Below are 20361 nucleotides of genomic sequence, written 5' to 3'. Positions count from 1 at the left end.
CAACTTTTTAGAACATTTTGTTTAACTATATAATATGAAAATGCATTACACTTCTTTGGTAAAAACTATCAGGATGTACAGAGTACGTCACGTAAGATATTCTTTAAGATGATGTGCCGAGCAACTCATCGCTCAGATATCATTTCTTAAGACTGGTGAGAAGGTAGTGACGTGAGTTGGTTACTTTAATAACATAGTATTATTTTAATAAAAATATATTACAAACCTTTTAGCATCATATGTGATTTCTGCATGTAACTTCTTTTACACATGCCTACCATGACCCGCGAGGAAGTCGTTAAATTTAATTATCAAGATAAACAAAAATTTACGTAATTTTCATTACTCAATTACTGTTGTTATTTCTGAAATAGTATTAATATGTTAAATCAGAGTTGCGTTTTCCACATAAAAAATGTGTTTTGGATAGGTCATTAGTTAAATGCCACAGAATGTAAAAGACAAAAATGATAAGAGTATATAAACATATAGGCAACCCATATTTTACAAGAATTATATAGATAATTATCATAAATTTCCTTAAATTTTGTGGCCTACGAATTTCCATAGTTCCGAGCTCGTTCACGGAGTTCGACTAACCATGGATTCAGACGAGGTTGGTTACCATATATTGATGTTCCAATTTAACATGATTCTTTCTCAAATTTTACGAAATCATCTGACAATACCGAGTTGGTATTATGCAGGATAATGTCGAGCAAGGATCTACAGAGTTAAAATACCTAGAGTTTGTGAACACGATTGTTGCGTTTGTTCTGGGATTATTGTCGAATGTGTATACTTTCATAAAAGAACACATTGGCATCTCTGAAAAAACCATTGCTTCTGTAGAAAGCACCGTAGGTTCTGCTGTCGGGCCGCTGGTCAACAAACTCACGGATTTTCTTCAAAGTATTCTTGTGTTTGTTGATAACAAGGTACAGAGAGAGAGAGAGAGAGAGAGAGAGAGAGAGAGAGAGAGAGAGAGAGAGAGAGAGAGAGAGAGAGAGAGAGAGAGAGAGAGAGAGAGAGAGAGAGAGAGAGAGAGAGAGAGAGAGAGAGAGAGAGAGAGAGAGAGAGAGAGAGAGAGAGAGAGTTGAACTATTTAGGTCATTATAGTTTTAAGTGATGTTTTTTTTCCAGATAAACCCTGCATGTTAAAAAAATCAAAACTAATTTATAACATATAAATTTAATTTTCCTTTGACAGATTGACGAGTATGCTCCATCTTCATTGAAGAGCCTTCTTGGCAATTTGCATTCTCAAATCACCAATCCAACAGACACCGCCAACGCCGCACTTACAAAAACCAAGTCCCTTTTGGGTGGTATCCCAATCTTGGGGAATGTATTGGGCGGTGTAACAGACTCGATCTCCAATACAACCGACGCAGCCCATGAATTGATCGATAAAACAACTTCTTTAGTCACCGATAATCCTCTATCCCAAGCTCTCAACACAGCGGCTGGCAAAATGATGGAGGAAGCTCAATCAGCAGGCAAAAAAGCAGCATTGAAATCAGTTTATGCATCATTGACCCTTCTTCTCCTACCATTAATCGCTGAGGTTTGGTATAAAGCCAACACCAAAGAATGGTTTAGAAGACTGGCAAACCTTATTCTCCCACTGATCGAGAAGTTGTGCAACGCGTACAATGATTTAGTCGAGAAGATGGTAGACAAGGGTTATAGCTTTTTCGATTATCTACCCACGATACCAATCAAAGAGATGGAGGCCGCCTACAAGTTGGTGAAGACAAAGAACGATAGTTTAGCAGCGGTTGCCGGTGGTATAGAGGATGTTGGCGAAATGGCTTCCAACATCGTGGGAAATATCCCACTCGTGGGAGGTATAGCAAGCTCGATCACCGAGACAGCAGACCATATGATCGATAACACAGCTTCTTTGGTGATGGACAACCCTCTATCACAAGCTGTAGAATCAGCAGCCGATAATATGATACAGGGAACTGAAGAATTCGCTACAAAAGCAGCGTTGCATTCTGTGTACTCGGCGTTAACCCTTCTGATTTGTCCGGCGATCGCTGAGGTTTGTTATAAACTCAGTCAATACAAAATCATTAAGGCAATGGGAAAAGCGATTCTCCCACTGATCGAGAAGTTATGTGAGTGGTACAATCAAAAGTTGAAAGATTTGGACGAACAGGGTTATAGCTTTTTTGGTTATTTGCCCACCATTCCCATTGAGGAGATGAAGGTTGCATACATGTTGGTGAAGACTGCCAATGCTGGATTAGAGACTGTTGGCAGTGGTTTATCAGCTGTTGGCGACGTAGTCGGGTTGAATGATGATGAAGAGTAATTAATTAATACTCGGTTATCTGCATATATGAATGATGGGTTATTGCATGTTTATTTGTACCCTACTACTATGTGAAGTTCTATCTATATATGTAATATATACATGTAATAGGACCCTTTAAAAAAGATTACGGCTGCAGCCAAACCGATTTAATCGATTTGTTTGGCTTATAGACGATGCCGAATACATGGTAGCTGTATCTTACGTACCATAAGAATTAGAGTAAGGAAGCTAAATAAAAGATATTTGCATTGTTGGGAGATATCTAAAGCTAAATAAAGATATTTGCATTGTTAGTGAGATATTTAATTTCTCATGTTCTACGCCCAGTCTTTATATATAGCAATCAATACTATTATTTATAACCAGTGATGATGATAATGATAAATGATGCACTCAAATGAATTCCGGCAGGAAACAAAAGTAATATATACTATGGTCCTGACATTAAAATTCAAAGACCCTTATGAATAGTTACGTTTTATCAATAGTTTGAGGAGTTGGCAAGTTTAGTTCTTTAAAGCTGGCTGGTCAATTACTGGATGCATATCTTAGTCGACACGTGTTATTCTTCCTAATGTTGCCTTGAAGCGTTCCTTCCATGAATTATTGTCTTCTTCAAAAAACTCCGAAAAGCTGATGTAGCAACGTTGACTTCCTCGATTTTGGTTTGATCCTTCTCTATTCGATGAGGGCTTCAATTTCCGGCAAACCACCACACAAAAGCCAGAAGATCCTTCCAATTCTCAGCTACATGAACTCGATTTCAGGTTGACGATTAAGGTGTATAAGCCAATCACTAAATTGACATATATTCTTGAATTAAAAACAAAGTCATTTTTGAGTTGCTCTTATAACTAGTAACCGAATAAAATGACTTTTTGAGAGAAATGTCTGATTTGTTAATTTATATAATTAATAAACTAATTAGAGATGGAAATAAATGATTTATTAATATATTATATGATTAATGTAACGTCTCATTTTCACAACCAAAACTTTTCGTTTTATTTAAGTAGACCTTCCCATTTATAAATCCATTTTGAATAAAATCGTTTATTCCAAATACATTTATTGAAATCAGAGTAATATTAAAGCGCACAATCTTCATTGTTGCTGATGAATGTGTACAGTCACGTTTTCGCTTTCCCATGACGACTGATAATACATGAAACAATAAACAACTGAGAAAGCACAAAGTTTAGTGAGTTTCACCCAAAATACCCCATACGATAAACATACAAGGATGCATCAGATTCACTTAGCCATCAGGTTGGAATACTTAATGTTTGTTGGCCTACCGCCTCAACCTAACTGCTCTTCTCGAGCCTCCGTGCCTACGGCTTACAGTCGGCCCGCACCGGGTATCTTGGCATAGAGCACAAAGCAGGACCGCCTCAACCCACTACCACCATATGTCAACATATAAACAATGAAGGATCAATCATGCACATATAATACAGGCAAATAATAATCATACAACTCACTACCGCCTACTAGTCCTCACACTGCACACTATCTCGCTACCAGCAAACATCCATGAAGTGCGTAAGCATAAGTAACTAGATGTGAGAGAGCCACCCAAACAAATGATCCTACTCTAGAGCCACAACCAAACAAGAAACATGCAAGAAAGCCTAGATCAAGAGTTCTTATGTTATCCTACACGACAACATACGATCCCTAGGGCACTCCACTAGATGATAACCAACAAGTATAGATAGACATATAGTTCCACATATCACTACCGCATAGTAACATCGTATATACTATGATACATATCTAACAAATCACTACAGCATAACAACATACTCGATACCCGAATACATATCTAATAGATCACTACAACATAGCAACATACTAAATACCAACAATCCAAGGAATGCATAACTGTATATACTCAAAGGTGAGATAGATACCCGGACAGGTGATCCTACTCTAGAGCCACAACCAAACAAGGAACAACCAAGAAAGCCTAGATCAAGAGTCCTAAGTCTATGCTACATGACTATATATTATCCCTAAGGCACCCCCTACTAACAAATAACCAAAACTAGTGGGCCGACATTGGTGCCTTCGATCCACGGTACAACTGAGGCAAAACTTACCTGAAATGAAGAAACCCGAGAAACACTGTGATACGCTCCCTACAACACTGCATGCTCTCGCAGATACACTTAATCTAGAACCAGATAACACCTTAATCACCAGTCAAAACCCTCAAGTTTGACCTAAAGTCAAACTTGGTCAAAAAGTCAATCGTCAACAGAGTCAAAAAAATTCAATGTCCAAGGCTGGTTTAGTACACCCAACGTACTCAAATTACTCCTAGCGTACATGGTTCATACCTAGTACACCCAATGTACTAGGTACGCCCATCCTACTCAAGCAGGTCCAAATCATTCCATTAAGTACTTTATCCCTTAAGACCTTTTGTTCCAACACTCAGATCTAGGGCCAAATGATGTTCTAAATTATAAAGTTTCCAACTTTATGATGTTGCATGGCTAGAAAGGGTCCAAATCCAAAATCCAAACTTATCGTAAGATTCTAAGCTTCATAACCCATAAGTGAAAGAATGAACAAGACTGAGATTGTATTTTTATGACTTAACACTACTAAATACATCTGTAAATGCACCTCACAAGCTCTGGAGCAACTCATACTCAAATGGACCAATTATGGGACAAAATAGCCATAACTTTGATCTCTAAACTAGATCTATCAATAGAGGCAGAAAGGTATAAACTTTTTACCTTCTAGAGATGAATGAGGAGGAAGAACTTCCAGATCCAAGGCTGCTTTAACCTTCTAAGAACAATAACCACCTTCTCCTTCCTTCAAAGGCACTCAAAACCAGTTTCTTTAGCTCACAAGGCTCCAACTAGGGTTACAGTTTTAAGGGGGGACGTTGAGAAGATGGAGGCTGAGAATGGAAAGGGTTTTGGAGAGGTAAGGACCTTAAATAGGGCTCAAAACCCCGGAATTAGGGTTTGGGTTCTAGTCGTGTACACCCAACATCGACTCTTCAATGCCCATTTTGATCAGATAGTACGCCCAACATACTTCTGAGTACGCCCAACGTACTATTACATCTAACACCAGATTCAAACTACTATAACTTCTTCGTTTCAACTCCAATTTTGGTGTTCTTTATATGCACGGAAAGGTGTTGAAGAGCCCCACTATTATCTAGATATCTTAGACTAAAAACTTCTCGAACAAAAATCCATCTTTCATGCAAGACCCGCCCTATGACTTTCCTTTTCCTACCCTTCGACCCAAAACACGATCCAAAGGTTAATATCTCGCAACCATCATTACCTCCATCCAAAAGGCCTAAACATTACCTCCTTAAGGCCTAAAGTGTTTACACATTGACTTCCAGCCCACGGTCCTGGAATAAGAAATGACAGGAAATATGATGTTACAATTCTCCCCCACTTAATTTAGATTGTGTCCTCGAAATCAGCTCTCAATTTCACTTCATGACGCAACCCCTTGCATCAAACAAACTGTCTGAAAATCCGCAAATTTGATCGACTCTAACCCTCCTCCGCCAAACGCCATCATGCAAATCCCGCACATAAGTGCACTAACATGACGAGAACTGACTCGTCACATGCCAAACTAGGCCAGGCTCCTACTTGGCTCTAATATCATTGCTCGGCTATCCATTGTCCACATTCAGACTTACCCCTGATCTACTAACCAACCACAACACTCGGTCTTACGTACCCCGACTTCCTAACCAACCACATTACTCGGGCTTACCCTTGACCTGCTAACCAGTAATCGCACTCACAAAACATCACATGCTAAATCAACAACTTGACAAAACCCACCAAGCCTAACATGAATTGCTTATCCTACCCAGTCTTCGGGCCGTGACTCAGACCTCCAAGCCCAAATCAAACAAGAACATACAAGGAAGCCCTCATCACATCCCTCAAAATGGACTCCTAGCACTCTAGAGTATAAAGCAAAAGAACGCCCTACATATGATGCAACAACTAAAACTAATATGACTTGAAGGGAAATCCAACAACTGATGATGATCTTGATGAGAAAGCGAAAGATTCACCAGCTACACGAAAGTCTTAAACTTGGAGAAATCCGATTGAGAACCGAACCTTGGCACAAGGTCTTCATGCTGCGAGGTTCCACTCTCCCCTACTTGAAATATGCTAGAATTTGACAACTTTCCAATCCTTCGATACCCAGACTAACCTGATCTCCACCACTTGATCCCAACCACTGATATCCAAATATACATGACAATCTGAACGCACGTAACATTCATAAGTCCCAATACACATACAATCTAATGATAAAGATGATTAATCTATTCATAACAAGAAATGAAATTCAACTGAGCTAACTAAGATAATTACATTCAACTGATCATCAAAGATTACAACTGAATTTCGAAACATAAAAAAAATTACAGATGAATACCAATACCACCACTGTTGCTGAATAGAAAATCTGCCAACTCAACTCTCGGTGAACGGGACTCCGGTCGTCCCATGATGACCACCAGGTAACTGCCAAGCCAAGGGTGTAGGATCCATTACCTCACCAAAAACGAGAAAAGGGCAATGAGCTATGATGTGGCCTTCTTGGCCGCAATGGAAACAAACTCTCGCACTCTGCCTATAATCTCTATAAAAATGGCCCTCCTCGCTGCACATGTGACATAAAAAAGATCAACACCTCCCCTCCATTGATCCCGAACTCCGGCCGACGGACTTGAACCACTTCGTTGCGGGCTATGACAGAACCGGAGCCCAATGTTGCTCCTTCGTATGTGTCTCTATCACAGTCTCTCGTCTCCTCATGGCATCCTGAAGGTCAACGAGGGCACCGTATCGTTGTATAGACACAAACTATCGAATGTCCGTCTTGAGCATACTCAAATACCGAGTCATCTGAGACTACTCTGGAGCAGCGAACTTAGGACTAAATAAAGACCTTCCGGTGATCATCTCTGTGATCTCTTTCACCGAATCGATCGTTTGCCTCGGATCCAGGTACTCCTGGTCCAGTCTCTCCTTCTCCACCAGGATAACATATCTCGTATGGAACATCTTCGAGAACCGCTCCTAATTTACCGCAAGCCTCTGCTCAGGAGTCTAAGAACTAGTCACCAATCTCCACCAATTCTTCACTTCCAACCTGAGAAGGTTAAGGGCGCACTTGACCTTTTGGTTATCCGGACAAGAGCATCTGAAGAAATTGATGGGTTTTATGCAAAACAAATAAACTTAAACTCTTAAGTGTGCATTCAACCCTAATAAGGATCTATGTTTTCACTATTGAACCTATAACTAAGAGCATCATAAAGAAACCCTAAGAACCCTAGGCTATTTTCGAAATTACTAAAGAAAAGGCTTATGGTACATACCTTTTAGTTGTTATAGCAAACAACTAGAATTCTACTATGTTGATCTCTTGGAAGAAATCACCACAAGTGTCATGCCTCTAATGGAATCACACCCAAACTAGCAATAGGAAAACTATATGGAGAGGAGAAGAGAGCCAAGATTTCATCCAAGGCTTGTAGAGGGAAGGGATTGACGAAATTATGGGATAGGGACCTCCTTATATTGTTGAGGAAACTTGGTGTCTAAGCTAGGTTTAAAGGGAAATCCCCTAGATCCTGTGCTCGGTGACCAAGCAGCCCATAAACCCTTGTCCATAACTCTTAAATATACCTGATGCAAAAATTTATTTTCACCATCACAAATAAATTTAATTTTTGGTGATTTTCAATTCGGTCTTGAAAGATAGATGGTTTGAGGTGTTCTAAAATTAATTATGAACATAATATATTTAATATTCATTATAAACATATAATTACACATAATTGGTCATTAATAATTAGTCATTCGTGGTGGTTTGACCGTCAAACTCTGACCAATTTTTCCCAGCTGTTACATTATCCCCCTATTGAAATGAATTTCGTCCCGAAGATCAACGTGTAGATAAAATATTATAAAACAATTGGTGACATTTTATTTTTGCTTGATCCACACATGATTAATCTATAGTCATTTAAAGTCGCATAACTCAAGATGGGGTACTTGATCGAATATACGACTCTATTCTAATTCCACAAAAAGAAAGGAATAGGGAATAAGATCGAATCCAATATTTTAAAGGTCATCGAATCTTATACAATTGTAACGTGTGTACTTTCCCAAATATGAAACATAAGCGTGGTTTCCAAGTACGCTCATTGAGTGAGATAGAAAGTGTGTCAACAAACATACACTCCTTGTGATTTGGCGCATGATAAACATCATGCATGATGTTTAGTTCTTAAGGTAGTTGGATATAAATACCATGACCAAATTAGGTGTAAGAATTTAAAAGGTCCTTTTAGTTGCAGTTTAACTTGACTTATTTTCTAAGTCGAATTATTTCCCTAAAAGGGAAGGCTTTTAAAGTTACACAGACTCTGTCTTTGAAGTTGACACTTACATTTTTTTGACATAATTCTCTTGTCGTTCAAGTATAGTCTGTAATCGTTCTCAGCTTCATATAATCTTTTCTGTGATCTCATGAGTAATTCATAGATCAAAATGCAGCACATCATCTGCATGTTTTTTCTTTAGTTTCATATCTTTAATCATTACACAACATATCGAGGATCGACGCTTGGATCCGTATAAAGCCTAAAACGATGAGGCCTTGATTTTGGTGTGATAACTATCATTGAAGGAAAAACTCTGTTAAAGAAAAAGATTATTCCATGCAATATCCAAAGTCTGTCATAAAGGTTGAGAGCATATTACTCATATCAAGATGTAACCGTTGGGGATGAATAGATATGCGTATGTCTAAGCATGTACTCAAGGATTTCGATGACTGTCGAAATTGCTAGGTGAATCTACTATCTTAGTCAGAGATGATAGAGATTGGCACCTCGTGCAGTCTGATGATTTCCTTGGCAAGTACTAGACAACTTTTCCACTTCACATGGTTCTTAGATTAGCAGGAAGTGGGCGTACTTAGTCAATCTGTGGACCACTACCTGAATAGAATTAGAAATCATTAGGTTTCTTGGGTCAATTTGGTATGAAGTTCATTGACGTTGGTACCCACTTTTACATAGGTATTTCTTTATCATTACCCTAGTCCCGAGTGTTTATGACATTCTGCATTTGGTGCTAGTTTGTTATTTGTCCACTCGACTAGTAATCTCTACTTTTATGCATGTTCACCATTACCATTTCTTTGAATATAAGCACATTAGGTCTGAGCCTAGATGGATGGGATACTTTATTCATTGAGCTTCGTCCAAGACTATGCTCATGTGTTCACTACACTTAGGCGTACAAATTTGGTTCATAAAGTATCGCATGATGTCATCCTTGAGCTTGACCTCTTTATTCGATCTTCACAGAGCTTCACTAGAAAAGCTTTTCTCTCTCAGGGTCTTGAGTAAATCTTCTCGAATTTGAATCGTAGGTTGTGAATGGATATTCAAAGTTAATATTCGTACTCAATGGGGTTTGGTACATTCTTGTCTGCTCAAGACATTTGCTACCATGTCAATCTCATTACAATGTTAACGAATCTCACACGTCATGATGACAACAAATTTATCATTTATGTTATTCAACTAAAAGCATAGGCAAAAACCTTGTATTGATTCATCTATGTGCACCTCAATCCTTTATGTACATGTCGTCATATATGAACAAGTTCTTTGTTCTTTCAGAAAAGTAGGATTGGTGTGTTACACCATAGTTTTTCCAACTTTTGGAATATAATCTCTTGCTTATTTCTCTAGTTGGAATTTTTTCCCTTTGGAGTTCACATAATTGATAGTTGGGATTATTTTGGATAAGTCCCTGAAGGGTCCCCAGTAGTAACCAACATGAGTTCTTCTGTTGTTAAAATTCCAGCATTCATTCCTAAGGAAGAAATCTTCACTAAATCATTCACATCTGATCAAATTTTTTACATTTGATTAAATCCTTCACAATTTATCAAATCCTTCTCATTAGATTAAATCCTTCACATTTTATCAAATACGTCTCATTTGATTAAATCCTTCATATTTGATTTTTAGGGTTGGAAAGAAACTTTAGATTCTTCTATGACTTGTAATCATGAATGAACATGGTTTTCTTGTGGGTTGATTTGATCATACAACTTTCCTGTAGTATAGATCTAGACACAATGGGGAGGTAGTCAATTCATACCTATGATAATGTCAAAGCTTCTGCTCGAGATTGGTATGAAGTCTATGGAAAAAGAGATTGATTGTTCAACATTTCTTTATCAGTAAAAAGAAAAATCGTACAATTTTTTTCGTCGTATAATAACTTAGTGTGACACAGACATAATCATATCATATAGATTATGATATTGGTCTTTTGGTGGACATACGTACGAGATTAACGTGACAACATGATTCAGTAAGTGCTAGGATGAAATTTATTAAAATTTCGCGAGTATATTTCTGACAGCTCACTAGTTGTCTCTACTCTATAGTTTTTCTCCAAACTACTGGGTTCATGACTCAGAATAGGTTTAAGTTTAGGGTTCACACATATTTCGATCAACATACGTGTTATAATTATTTCAATATACAAGTGGTTAATAAGAAACAGACCAGTTACTACTGATGGTTTATGGATTTCATTACTTGTCATGATCACGATTCTTTTGACTCGAGTTTTACCTTCTGGTTCTTAGTCTTGGGTAGTTTCTTTCAAAATGCCCATTTTCACCATTTTCATATCAAGTTTTTCTTCCTCTAATGCTTGTTCTAATTTTTCATTTCATCTCGTGGTAGCATACTCCTATGAGCATCACCTATAGTGCTTCTCAATTCATGGCATAAGCAGATTCGATGCCCATGATTTACACACAATAGTTCTACTTGATAAAATTTGTGTCCTTAAAAGTGTAGGTGGGAAACCTAAACACGATAAATTTATGCATTGGAGCTGACATGGAACACTGATTCCATTTGTTCAGTCCAGAGAGTCATTCCTACATTCCCTTAGATTTCGTAGAAGGATGTAGATTGGTAGTTCATGAGTTCTACGTAAGTGCTTAGGACTTCACTTATTACTCCATTGGTTGTTGCTATCGAAATCTACCTTGTTCGGAGTCATTTTTCTTGTTGACTTTGTAAGTGACCAAAGTGTTCGCTAAAATTTTCGAGAATTCTTAAGCACTTCGAACTGTGATTTTCTTTAAATATTATGGATTCGAAGCATTTTGGTCTATTAACAATCGAATCCAAGCTTGATTGTTCATCAGTCTAACCATAATTAAACATAGGTGATCAGTCTACGTCTAGTTGTAGTTCAGCCCACGTACAATCAACTTAGCTAAGGTGTTTGAACTAAAACCTTGCATTGTATTAATATTCGAGGGTTCGAGTTTATATATGTATATATCGGTAACCCTATATGTGTAGGCTAAGGAATATACCGAACTTAAGAGAGTAAGTACTAGGCTATAGTCGCGCTTTCCTAAGAAAGTACTAGTTCGCTATAGCCAATTGCTCTGATAACAATTTGTCACATCCCAGGCCGTCCACGGAAACTTCGAGGTGCGTGACATAAATCAGTAATCACAGTTATTGAACATACATTAAATAGTACAAATATAATCTTCTATTATTACCGAAATAGAAATTACGTTGCAATACTGTTGCTAAGTTGAGACACACGCCTAACGATTTGACATTTACAAAGGTATAATAAAAATAACATAGAGTCTTCTGAGTGAACACTTCTGAACTGCTAAATAACCTGAGAATATATGCATTAAGATACTTCAACAAAATTGTTGGTGAGTTCTACAGGTTTTGACACAAAGTATTTTATACTCAAAAGTGTTTTATAAAATTTATCTGCTTAACCAGCTTTTATACATACGTACTTTTCTATTAAAAGTATAGAATAATTGAGTTATAAAAGTATATTTAGACTCATTTAGAAATATCGTTTGCTCGGATCTAAAACTACATCGTTTGTTAAATATATAAGTTAATCAAACTTATGACAATTTCTTACGGTTCCCATAACCAAAATGCTTCTTATATAAGAATTTTAAATACCAATTTATATAAAATAAAATCATATCACATTTTGTGAGAGCATAAAATAACCAATTTTATTCATGAAACCTTGTACAAGAATTTGTGTAGTTTATATATAAAACTCATAAGTTTCGAATTTATAAACTTTGTAAATTCGTGTCGTAGTATTAATTAAGTATTATCTTACTTAATTTGGAAACCGACACTTAACCAGTGGGGCAAACTCCTCCCACATACATAATGTGTTTTCATTTAGAAACAATGTGGTTATATAAATAACTTATTAATTGTAAGTTAATAAACCTTAACCAATCGTGTCATGTTGTTAATTAAGTGATATATAACTTATTTTATGGTCTTAACACTTATCGTTTTGAGTCACAACTATCACACTAAATACAATCTCTTTCAACTAGTATGAGTGAAAAAAGACCCCATACACTACTAGAAAAACAGCCTTTTACGACGCTCATTGGACGTTGTAAAACGCTCAGACGATGAACAAATGCGCGTCAAGAAAGGCACTGTCATAAAGAGAGACGACGCGCTTTTGCGCATCGTCTAAAGATGATGCGCATTTACGGCGCGCATTTATGACGCGCATTTACGACGCTCGGTTATGACGCGCAATGTGTATCAAGGAAGGCCCTGTCATAAAGGACGACGACATGCATTTGCGTGTCGTAACCTTACGACGCGTGTGTTTATGACACGCAATGCGTATCAAGGAAGCCACTGTCAAGAAAGGCCATGTCATAAATGAAGATGGCACACATTTTTGCGTATCATAATTTTAAATGTTAAAAAAGATATTATTTACAGATTTACTAATTTTTAAATTAAATTTGCATTTAATGTCTTATAACAGAAAATAAAATACCATATACAAAAAATACAATCCATTGCATAAAATTTATTGTCATAGAAATAACAAACTTTATTTCATATTCATACATATGATTACATTATTCATTAAAAAACATATACCTACATCTTCCCCTAAAATGTTATTACATGATCTTGGCCACTTCATTGATGGATCACCAAGAGGAAAACCAACAACTGTCCTAAAATGTTCCATGATGTGCCCATACTCATGTCCTATAACTAATTTAAACATTTAATAAAGTAAAATACCTCCTAAAAATAAAATTTCACAAGAAACAACACATCATGTCAATATGAGCATTGGTTTTTCCAATGAAACAGTGAAAGATGCTGGTATCTGAAAGAAAAACAAAAAATGATCACAGCTCAAATCTGGTGGTCTCGGAACTATGCGATATTTTAAGTCGCATCGCTCTCTTCGGTTCAAGCGAAGGCTATAATTACAGTTCAGAATGGGCCATACGGGTGCCTACATTGTTAGTCTATTTGATTTACGGGAAGAGATATTTATTGAATTTAATGAGAAATTACTAACATGAATGGAAGAAGTACACTATAAATTTGTTTTACCAAGAGTGGCATGGACGATCAGGTGCTACAAAGTTTGTCCAAGCTACCAAACAAAGACTACATGCAAACCAAAACATACATACACTATAAATTTAATTACCATACAAATCATATTCATACATACAAGTTTGTTTTACCTTTTTTGCCTCATATCTTTATTTTTTTTATTCTTATTAGCCATGGAGTGTTGGTGTTTTCTTTTCTCTCGTTCAATCAACCCTTTGTTTTACTTTGAAAAATTAACAATTTCCCTACTAGTTGAATCTGCATCAAACAGAAAATAGTAAGTCAATCAATAGTCAATGGTCAATACCAACTACAAGTTTTTACTGAAGTAACCTGACACCATAAATACTTTGGTTTAATGAACATGAACATGTATGTATAGAAATCGCAATTGAATTACTTTGGTCTAATACCTCCATTTCTACTAAGTGTCCAATCATTGTTTGTGAAGGTTGAAGACCTTAACACAAAAAAATCCCAACAATGTCATTAATGAGAATCTAAATATTATTATTCGGAAAGCTATAATGAACATGTTTCATATGCTTTTTCAAATGGGATCCTTCTCCCTCTCCCTCTCCCTCTGGTAATTTCCTCTTCAAACCTGATCCTCCAGATTTAATAAGACATAAGACTATCAGTCTATAACCTCAACAATAAAAACAAAACAAATTATTATTAAAATCAAATAATGAAAATACAAATTGTTATAAATTGTGGGACAGTAGGTGTAACGCCCGTGTTTCTAGGCTTGCCATTTTTAGCAATGTAATAGTCTAGGTTAACCTTTGTAACCCAATCTGAAATAATAAAAATGTATTATTTGTGAATTATGTGAATTATGTGTGTGTTTTCTTAGTTATTATAATTTAATTGAATTAAGAATAAAAATAAGCGTCAAAATAAAATATTAGATAAAGTCGATATCTATGGTTAAAGTTGTAGTGGCTAAAATGAGGTTTCGAATATATAAAACGCCCAAATCTGACTTCGTATGAGGAAGTTATGATTTTCTGAAGTTTCAACTTAGCAGTATGCAGCCCGAATACTCGATTTGAGATCGAGCGGTTTTTAGCCGAAACAATCTAAACGAGAATTGAAGATCTCGTTGTTAGTAGCGAAACGATGAAAAGTTAGGCGAGAACGGACGTCAGACGAAGAAGTTATGAACTTATAACGAAGTTTTTCCTGTCCCGACCTTCTAAAAATACATAATAAAAATAAAATCAAAATTAGCTGATGGAGTCTAAATGAAAGTTGTAGAGTATGGTCTGACCTACGTGTGGATATAAAGAACGTCGAAAACGGAGCTCGTATGCGAAAGTTATGCAATTTAGAAGTTTGACGAGTCATATTACGCCGAGCGTAATTTGAGTACGCCCAGCGTACTCAGAAGGGTGCAACTTGTCTGACCAATACTCAAGTCCCACCAATTGACGCACGCAGTGACGTCAAAGTACGCCCAGCGTAACCTAATTTCGCCCAGCATACTGAGTACGCCCAGCGTACCTGGAGATTACGCCCAGCGTAATCCCAGACCCAACAGCATATAAATAGAAACCGAGATCAGCCATTTTCTCTTGTTCAAACCCTTTCTTCTCTATAGTTTTTGCATCGATTTACGTGCCAATCATATCCCGAAGCCCCGGTATTATTCCCGAGCCCCGAAGCAAGATCCGAAGTCCCGAGGATCCCAAGAAGTGAGATTTCAGATCTACGGAGAAACACTACTTCTGCAAGCCATAGTGCTGCCCGATCATCTTTTGATCAAGTGAGTGTGTAGTCATTTTCTTTTAACACATTATTATGAAGTATTTTATACGAAATACGTGTTACGTGTATACTTTGTTGATTATATGTTTGAATGTATATTCACTTTCTTCTATCTCATAGATCTGATTTATTCTCTATGAAATACGTGTTATGTGTGTGTGCCTCATCTGTTATGTGAAAAATGTATTGATCGAGCATGCTATATAGGTTTTAAACTTTGTATAAAAATGTATATTTTTATCTACTAATATGTTGGGTAGAACATGGGTAGATAATTGGTGTGTAATAAACAGATGAGAGGCCTCGATGTTGTTGGTGTTATTCTAGTCATTCAGCAGAGTATGGATGACGACCACAGACTATTCTAGAGAGTCCTGTGGAACACTAGCAGGCTCATAACCTGTAGGTGTTGTGAACGACGTGTTCACCGGTGTACTCTATCCCCCTCATGGTTGCCTTTAGGATATTTATTGCTAAGGAAGCCCCTTTGCAGTAATGTCCGTCCCGATGAAAATCCTAGATTAGGTCCCTTATAATAGATGTTGTTTTAGGGACGTAAAGTGAGGATAACGGGAATGGGTAATTGGGTTATTGTTGATTGTTGAATTAAATATAATTATTTATTGTGGGTTGAAAACCCTACACGCTCACCAGGCTCCCAAGCCTGACCCACTCAGTTTATTTGTATTACAGGAAGTGGCGCAAGGGCATAAGAGAGATGAATCATCAAGTTGTTTTGTTTACAAGTCTGTATATGTATATATTTGTTGAATGACTTGTAATGTTATCGTTTATGCTTTATGATCTGTATCGGAACATGACATCCCGATTTTTGATTATGAAATGAAATCATATTCCTTTATGAGATGTTTTGATAATAATCTATTTTATCATGTTTTTGTTTTTGGGAACAAATTCCGCATCTCTTTTAAAAATCAAAAGGATTTACTCTGAAAATGTTTAAAAAGCATAAATGAAATCGGTCTTTTCTGGCCGAGATTTTGGGGATGTCACAGTTGGTATCAGAGCATTAGTTTAAGCGAACTAGGAATTTGTAGGATTTCTAGACTTAAACTTAGAATGCTAAGTGGAAATTTGAGTTAAGTGTCTGTTGAATTTTAGACACGAGCACCAGTTTATTTTAGGAAGGTTTCCTAAAATGCTTTTATGTGCTAAATGTTATATGTTGCCATATATGGTATTATTTGTTCGGATCTATGGTCTGTTGCCGACCGGATCTGGAAACCTTATGTGTGTAGGATTCTAAGCGTATGTCTACGTTATTAGAACTTACATGTAAACGTTTCCGAGTGATAAGGATGATTTGAATATCTATCGTGAATGAGGATCTAATTTCACCTTATTTGGTGTGTAGATCAAAAATGGTGAGAACAAGAAGCGGAGTTGGAAATGCTGATGAAAACAGGAATCAACCACCAGTGATTGAGCAAATACCTGTCGTAGCAGCAGCACCTGAGCTGATAACAATGACTGGTGTACAAATGATGAAATGATGTTGGATCGTCAAATGGAAGAAACAAGACGTCTGCTTAGGCAGAATCGTGAAGAATCGTCAATTCAAGTGGAAGAGCCCGAGGAGAATGGAGGGCAGTCTGAAGGAGGAAACTTTAGTGGGATCATTGGTCAAGACGACCAACCGGTGGTTAGACACAACAACCAGAATGGAGGAAATGATGGTCGTGGGTGCAAGTATAAGGATTTCATGGCGTCCAAACCACCATGTCTATCCGGAAGCCCGACGCCGGTGCAAGTTATGGACTGTATCTCCGAAATGGAGACAATGTTTGAAAGTTGCGAGTGCAGCAATAGCTAGAAGACTGCTCTTGCGATCCCTCTGCTAAAATCTGGCGTGTTGAGTTGGTGGAAGCTGTTAGCTGACTCTATGCCCAAGGGAGAAGCAAACAAAATGTCTTGGGAAGACTTTGTGGAACAACTAAAACTGCAATACTGCTCCGAGCAGGACCTTTTAGAAATCAGTAATGAGTTTCAGAATTTGAAGAAGGGGAAATTGAGTGTTACTGAATACGCTGCTAGTTTCACAGAAAAGATGAAGTTTATCCCATATTTGGTACCAACATAACTCTCTAAGGTCAACAAGTTTGCCCACGGACTACCAGCGGACTATGGTCCAATGGTTAAGCAAGCAACCACATTGAAAGCCGCCGTCTGGGCTGATAGAAATGTTGAGACCCATATCAGGGAAAAAGGTCTGGAAATGTCAGAGGTTGGTAAAAAGAGGAAATTCGAGGGATCTTCAGGGTCCAGCAAGAAAAGTAAATTCTCGAAATCTGGTTCGAGAGGAAGTGGAGGAAAGGTAGAGGCGAAATGGTGCGCCAAATGCAAGAAGAAGCATCATGGGAAGTGCGGCGGGGAAGCCACATGCTTCAAATGTGGAAAGACAGGCAATTATGCCAACGACTGCACCCTCACCAAGAATGTTTGTTATGGTTGTGGTGAGGAAGGGCACATCTGAAGAGATTGCCCGAAGAAGAAGGAGGCAGCAAAACCCAACATCCCGCCAAAGTCGAAGGCGAGAGAATTCCAGATGACACAGGAAGCTGTCAAAGATGAAGCTGATGTCGTTTTAGGTACCTTTCTCGTAAATGAATTGCCTGCCCAAATTTTATTTGATTATGGAGCCAACTACTCCTTTATTTCGCATGAATTTGGTAGAAAACTAGCTTTGCCTGTCGATAGACTAGATAATGCTTTATTAGTCGAAGTTGTTAGTGGCAAGTTTGTACCTGTTATCCATCGTATGAAAAACATCTTAATTGACTTGAATGGGAATAAGTTCCACGAGGAATTATTGCCTATAGAACTTAACGGTTTCGACATCGTTTTGGGAATGGATTGGCTTAGCGCCAATGATGCCGAAATTTTATGCAAGAAGAAAATAGTGAAAGTGAACCCGCCTGAGAAGGAATCGTTTATGGTGTATGGAGACAAACGCAGAGTAAATTCTGGAATCATTTCCCTAATGAAAGCCAGAAAGTGTTTGACCAAGGGGTGTACATCATATTTAGCATTCGTGATCAATGCTAAGAAGGAAAAAAAGGTGATGCAGAATATTCCTGTTGTGTGTGATTATCCGAAAGTATTTCCCGAAGATCTTCCTAGATTACCGCCTGATCGACAAGTGGAATTTCGTATCGACTTGTTGCCTGGAACAACACCTATAGCAAAAGCACCTTACCGACTAACAACGACGAAGATGAAGGAGCTGATGATGCAACTTCAGGAGTTATTGGACAAAGGTTTCATTAGACCTAGTTCATCACCTTGGGGAGCTCCGGTGTTATTCATAAAGAAGAAATATGGAAGTATGAGAATGTGCATCGATTATAAAGAACTGAACAAGGCAACAATAAAGAATAGATATTCGTTGCCGAGGATTGATGACCTATTCGATCAAATACAAGCTTCAAGTTATTTTTCAAAGATCGACCTGAGGTCAGGATATCATTAGCTGAAGGTGAAAGAACAGGATATAGAGAAGACTACATTTAGAACGCGATATGGACACTACGAGTTTTTGGTTATGTCATTTCGACTAACCAATGCTCCAGCAACATTCATGGATTTAACGAACAGGGTTGTAATCCGTTCCTTGATAAATATGTGATAGTGTTCATAGATGACATTCTGATTTATTCAAAAAGCCAAGAAGAGCATGGCAGACACTTGCGAGAAGTGTTGGAAGTCTTGAAGAAGGAGAAGCTATATGCTAAGTTCTCGAAATGTGATTCTTGGATTAGAGAAGTCCAATTCTTGGGTCACGTGGTCAACCAAGAAGGGATAATGGTTGATCCAGCGAAGATCGAACCTGTGATGAAGTGGGAACAACCGAAGAATCCCACGGAGATCCGAAGCTTTTTAGGATTAGACGGATATTACCGAAGGTTTATCCAAGGCTTTTCTTCGATCGCTAGTCCATTAACAAATTTGAACCACCAAGGGGTTTTTTATGCTTGAAATGATAAGCACAAAGAAGCTTTCGAGTTGCTAAAGAAGAGGCTATGTGAGGCACCGATTCTATCTCTACCCGATGGGGTTGAAGACTTCGCTGTTTATAGCGATGCGTCTGGGGTTGGATTAGGTTGTGTTTTGACCCAAATAGATAAGGTGATCGCATATGCGTCTCGACAGCTGAAAGAGAATGAAAAGAACTACCCGACTCATGATTTGGAGTTGGCAACGGTAGTTTTCGCTCTGAAGATATGGAGGCATTACCTCTATGGCACGAAGTGCAAACTTTTCACTGATCATAAGAGTCTCCAATATCTCTTTAGTTAGAAGGAACTGAATATGAGGCAATGACGCTGGCTAGAGTTACTTAAAGACTACGACTATGAGATACTTTACCACCCCGGTAAAGCAAATGTTGTTGCTGATACTCTCAGTCGGAAAGTCAATCTTGAAAGGAAAAGGCCAAGAGCGTTGAGAATAGAAGTTGTTTCGACAATTGTGGAAAGTATAAAGAAAGCTCAAGATGAAGCTTCTGAGAAGAATGACCGAAAGGAGGAACGTTTGGGCAAAACGTTGGTGTTCGGTATAAACAGTCATGGACTGAAGGTAGTGATGAACTCCATCGTAATCCTTTCCCACTTCCACTCAGGTATTTCTGGCTGCTAAAGTAGACCTGAGGGCTTTTGATATTCCACTTTCACCTTGGCGCAAGTCAGGAACTTGCCAATGAAAGTAGCGA

General features: G+C 37.8%; 1 protein-coding gene across 1 annotated transcript; it reads left to right on the top strand.

The window, feature by feature from the left end:
* Positions 1-480: 480 nt before the first annotated feature.
* Positions 481-2632, top strand: LOC145067710 (REF/SRPP-like protein At3g05500). Its single transcript, XM_079014787.1, has 3 exons — positions 481-616; positions 708-938; positions 1211-2632. The coding sequence occupies exons 1-3, from the start codon at positions 602-604 to the stop codon at positions 2321-2323; spliced, it is 1359 nt and encodes a 452-aa protein (XP_078870913.1). The 5' UTR covers positions 481-601; the 3' UTR covers positions 2324-2632.
* The last annotated feature ends 17729 nt before the right edge of the window (positions 2633-20361 follow it).

Source organism: Lactuca serriola, chromosome 8, assembly GCF_051521515.1.
Source record: "Lactuca serriola cultivar US96UC23 chromosome 8, Lser_US96UC23_V15, whole genome shotgun sequence".
NCBI classification, from domain to species: Eukaryota; Viridiplantae; Streptophyta; class Magnoliopsida; order Asterales; family Asteraceae; genus Lactuca; species Lactuca serriola.
This window is presented reverse-complemented; position numbering and strand designations above follow the sequence as displayed.

Excerpts from the sequence above, each read along its gene's own strand:
- LOC145067710 (XM_079014787.1), top strand. Across the intron at positions 939-1,210 it reads TTGTGTTTGTTGATAACAAG|ATTGACGAGTATGCTCCATC; the intron begins GTACAGAGAGAG and ends TTCCTTTGACAG.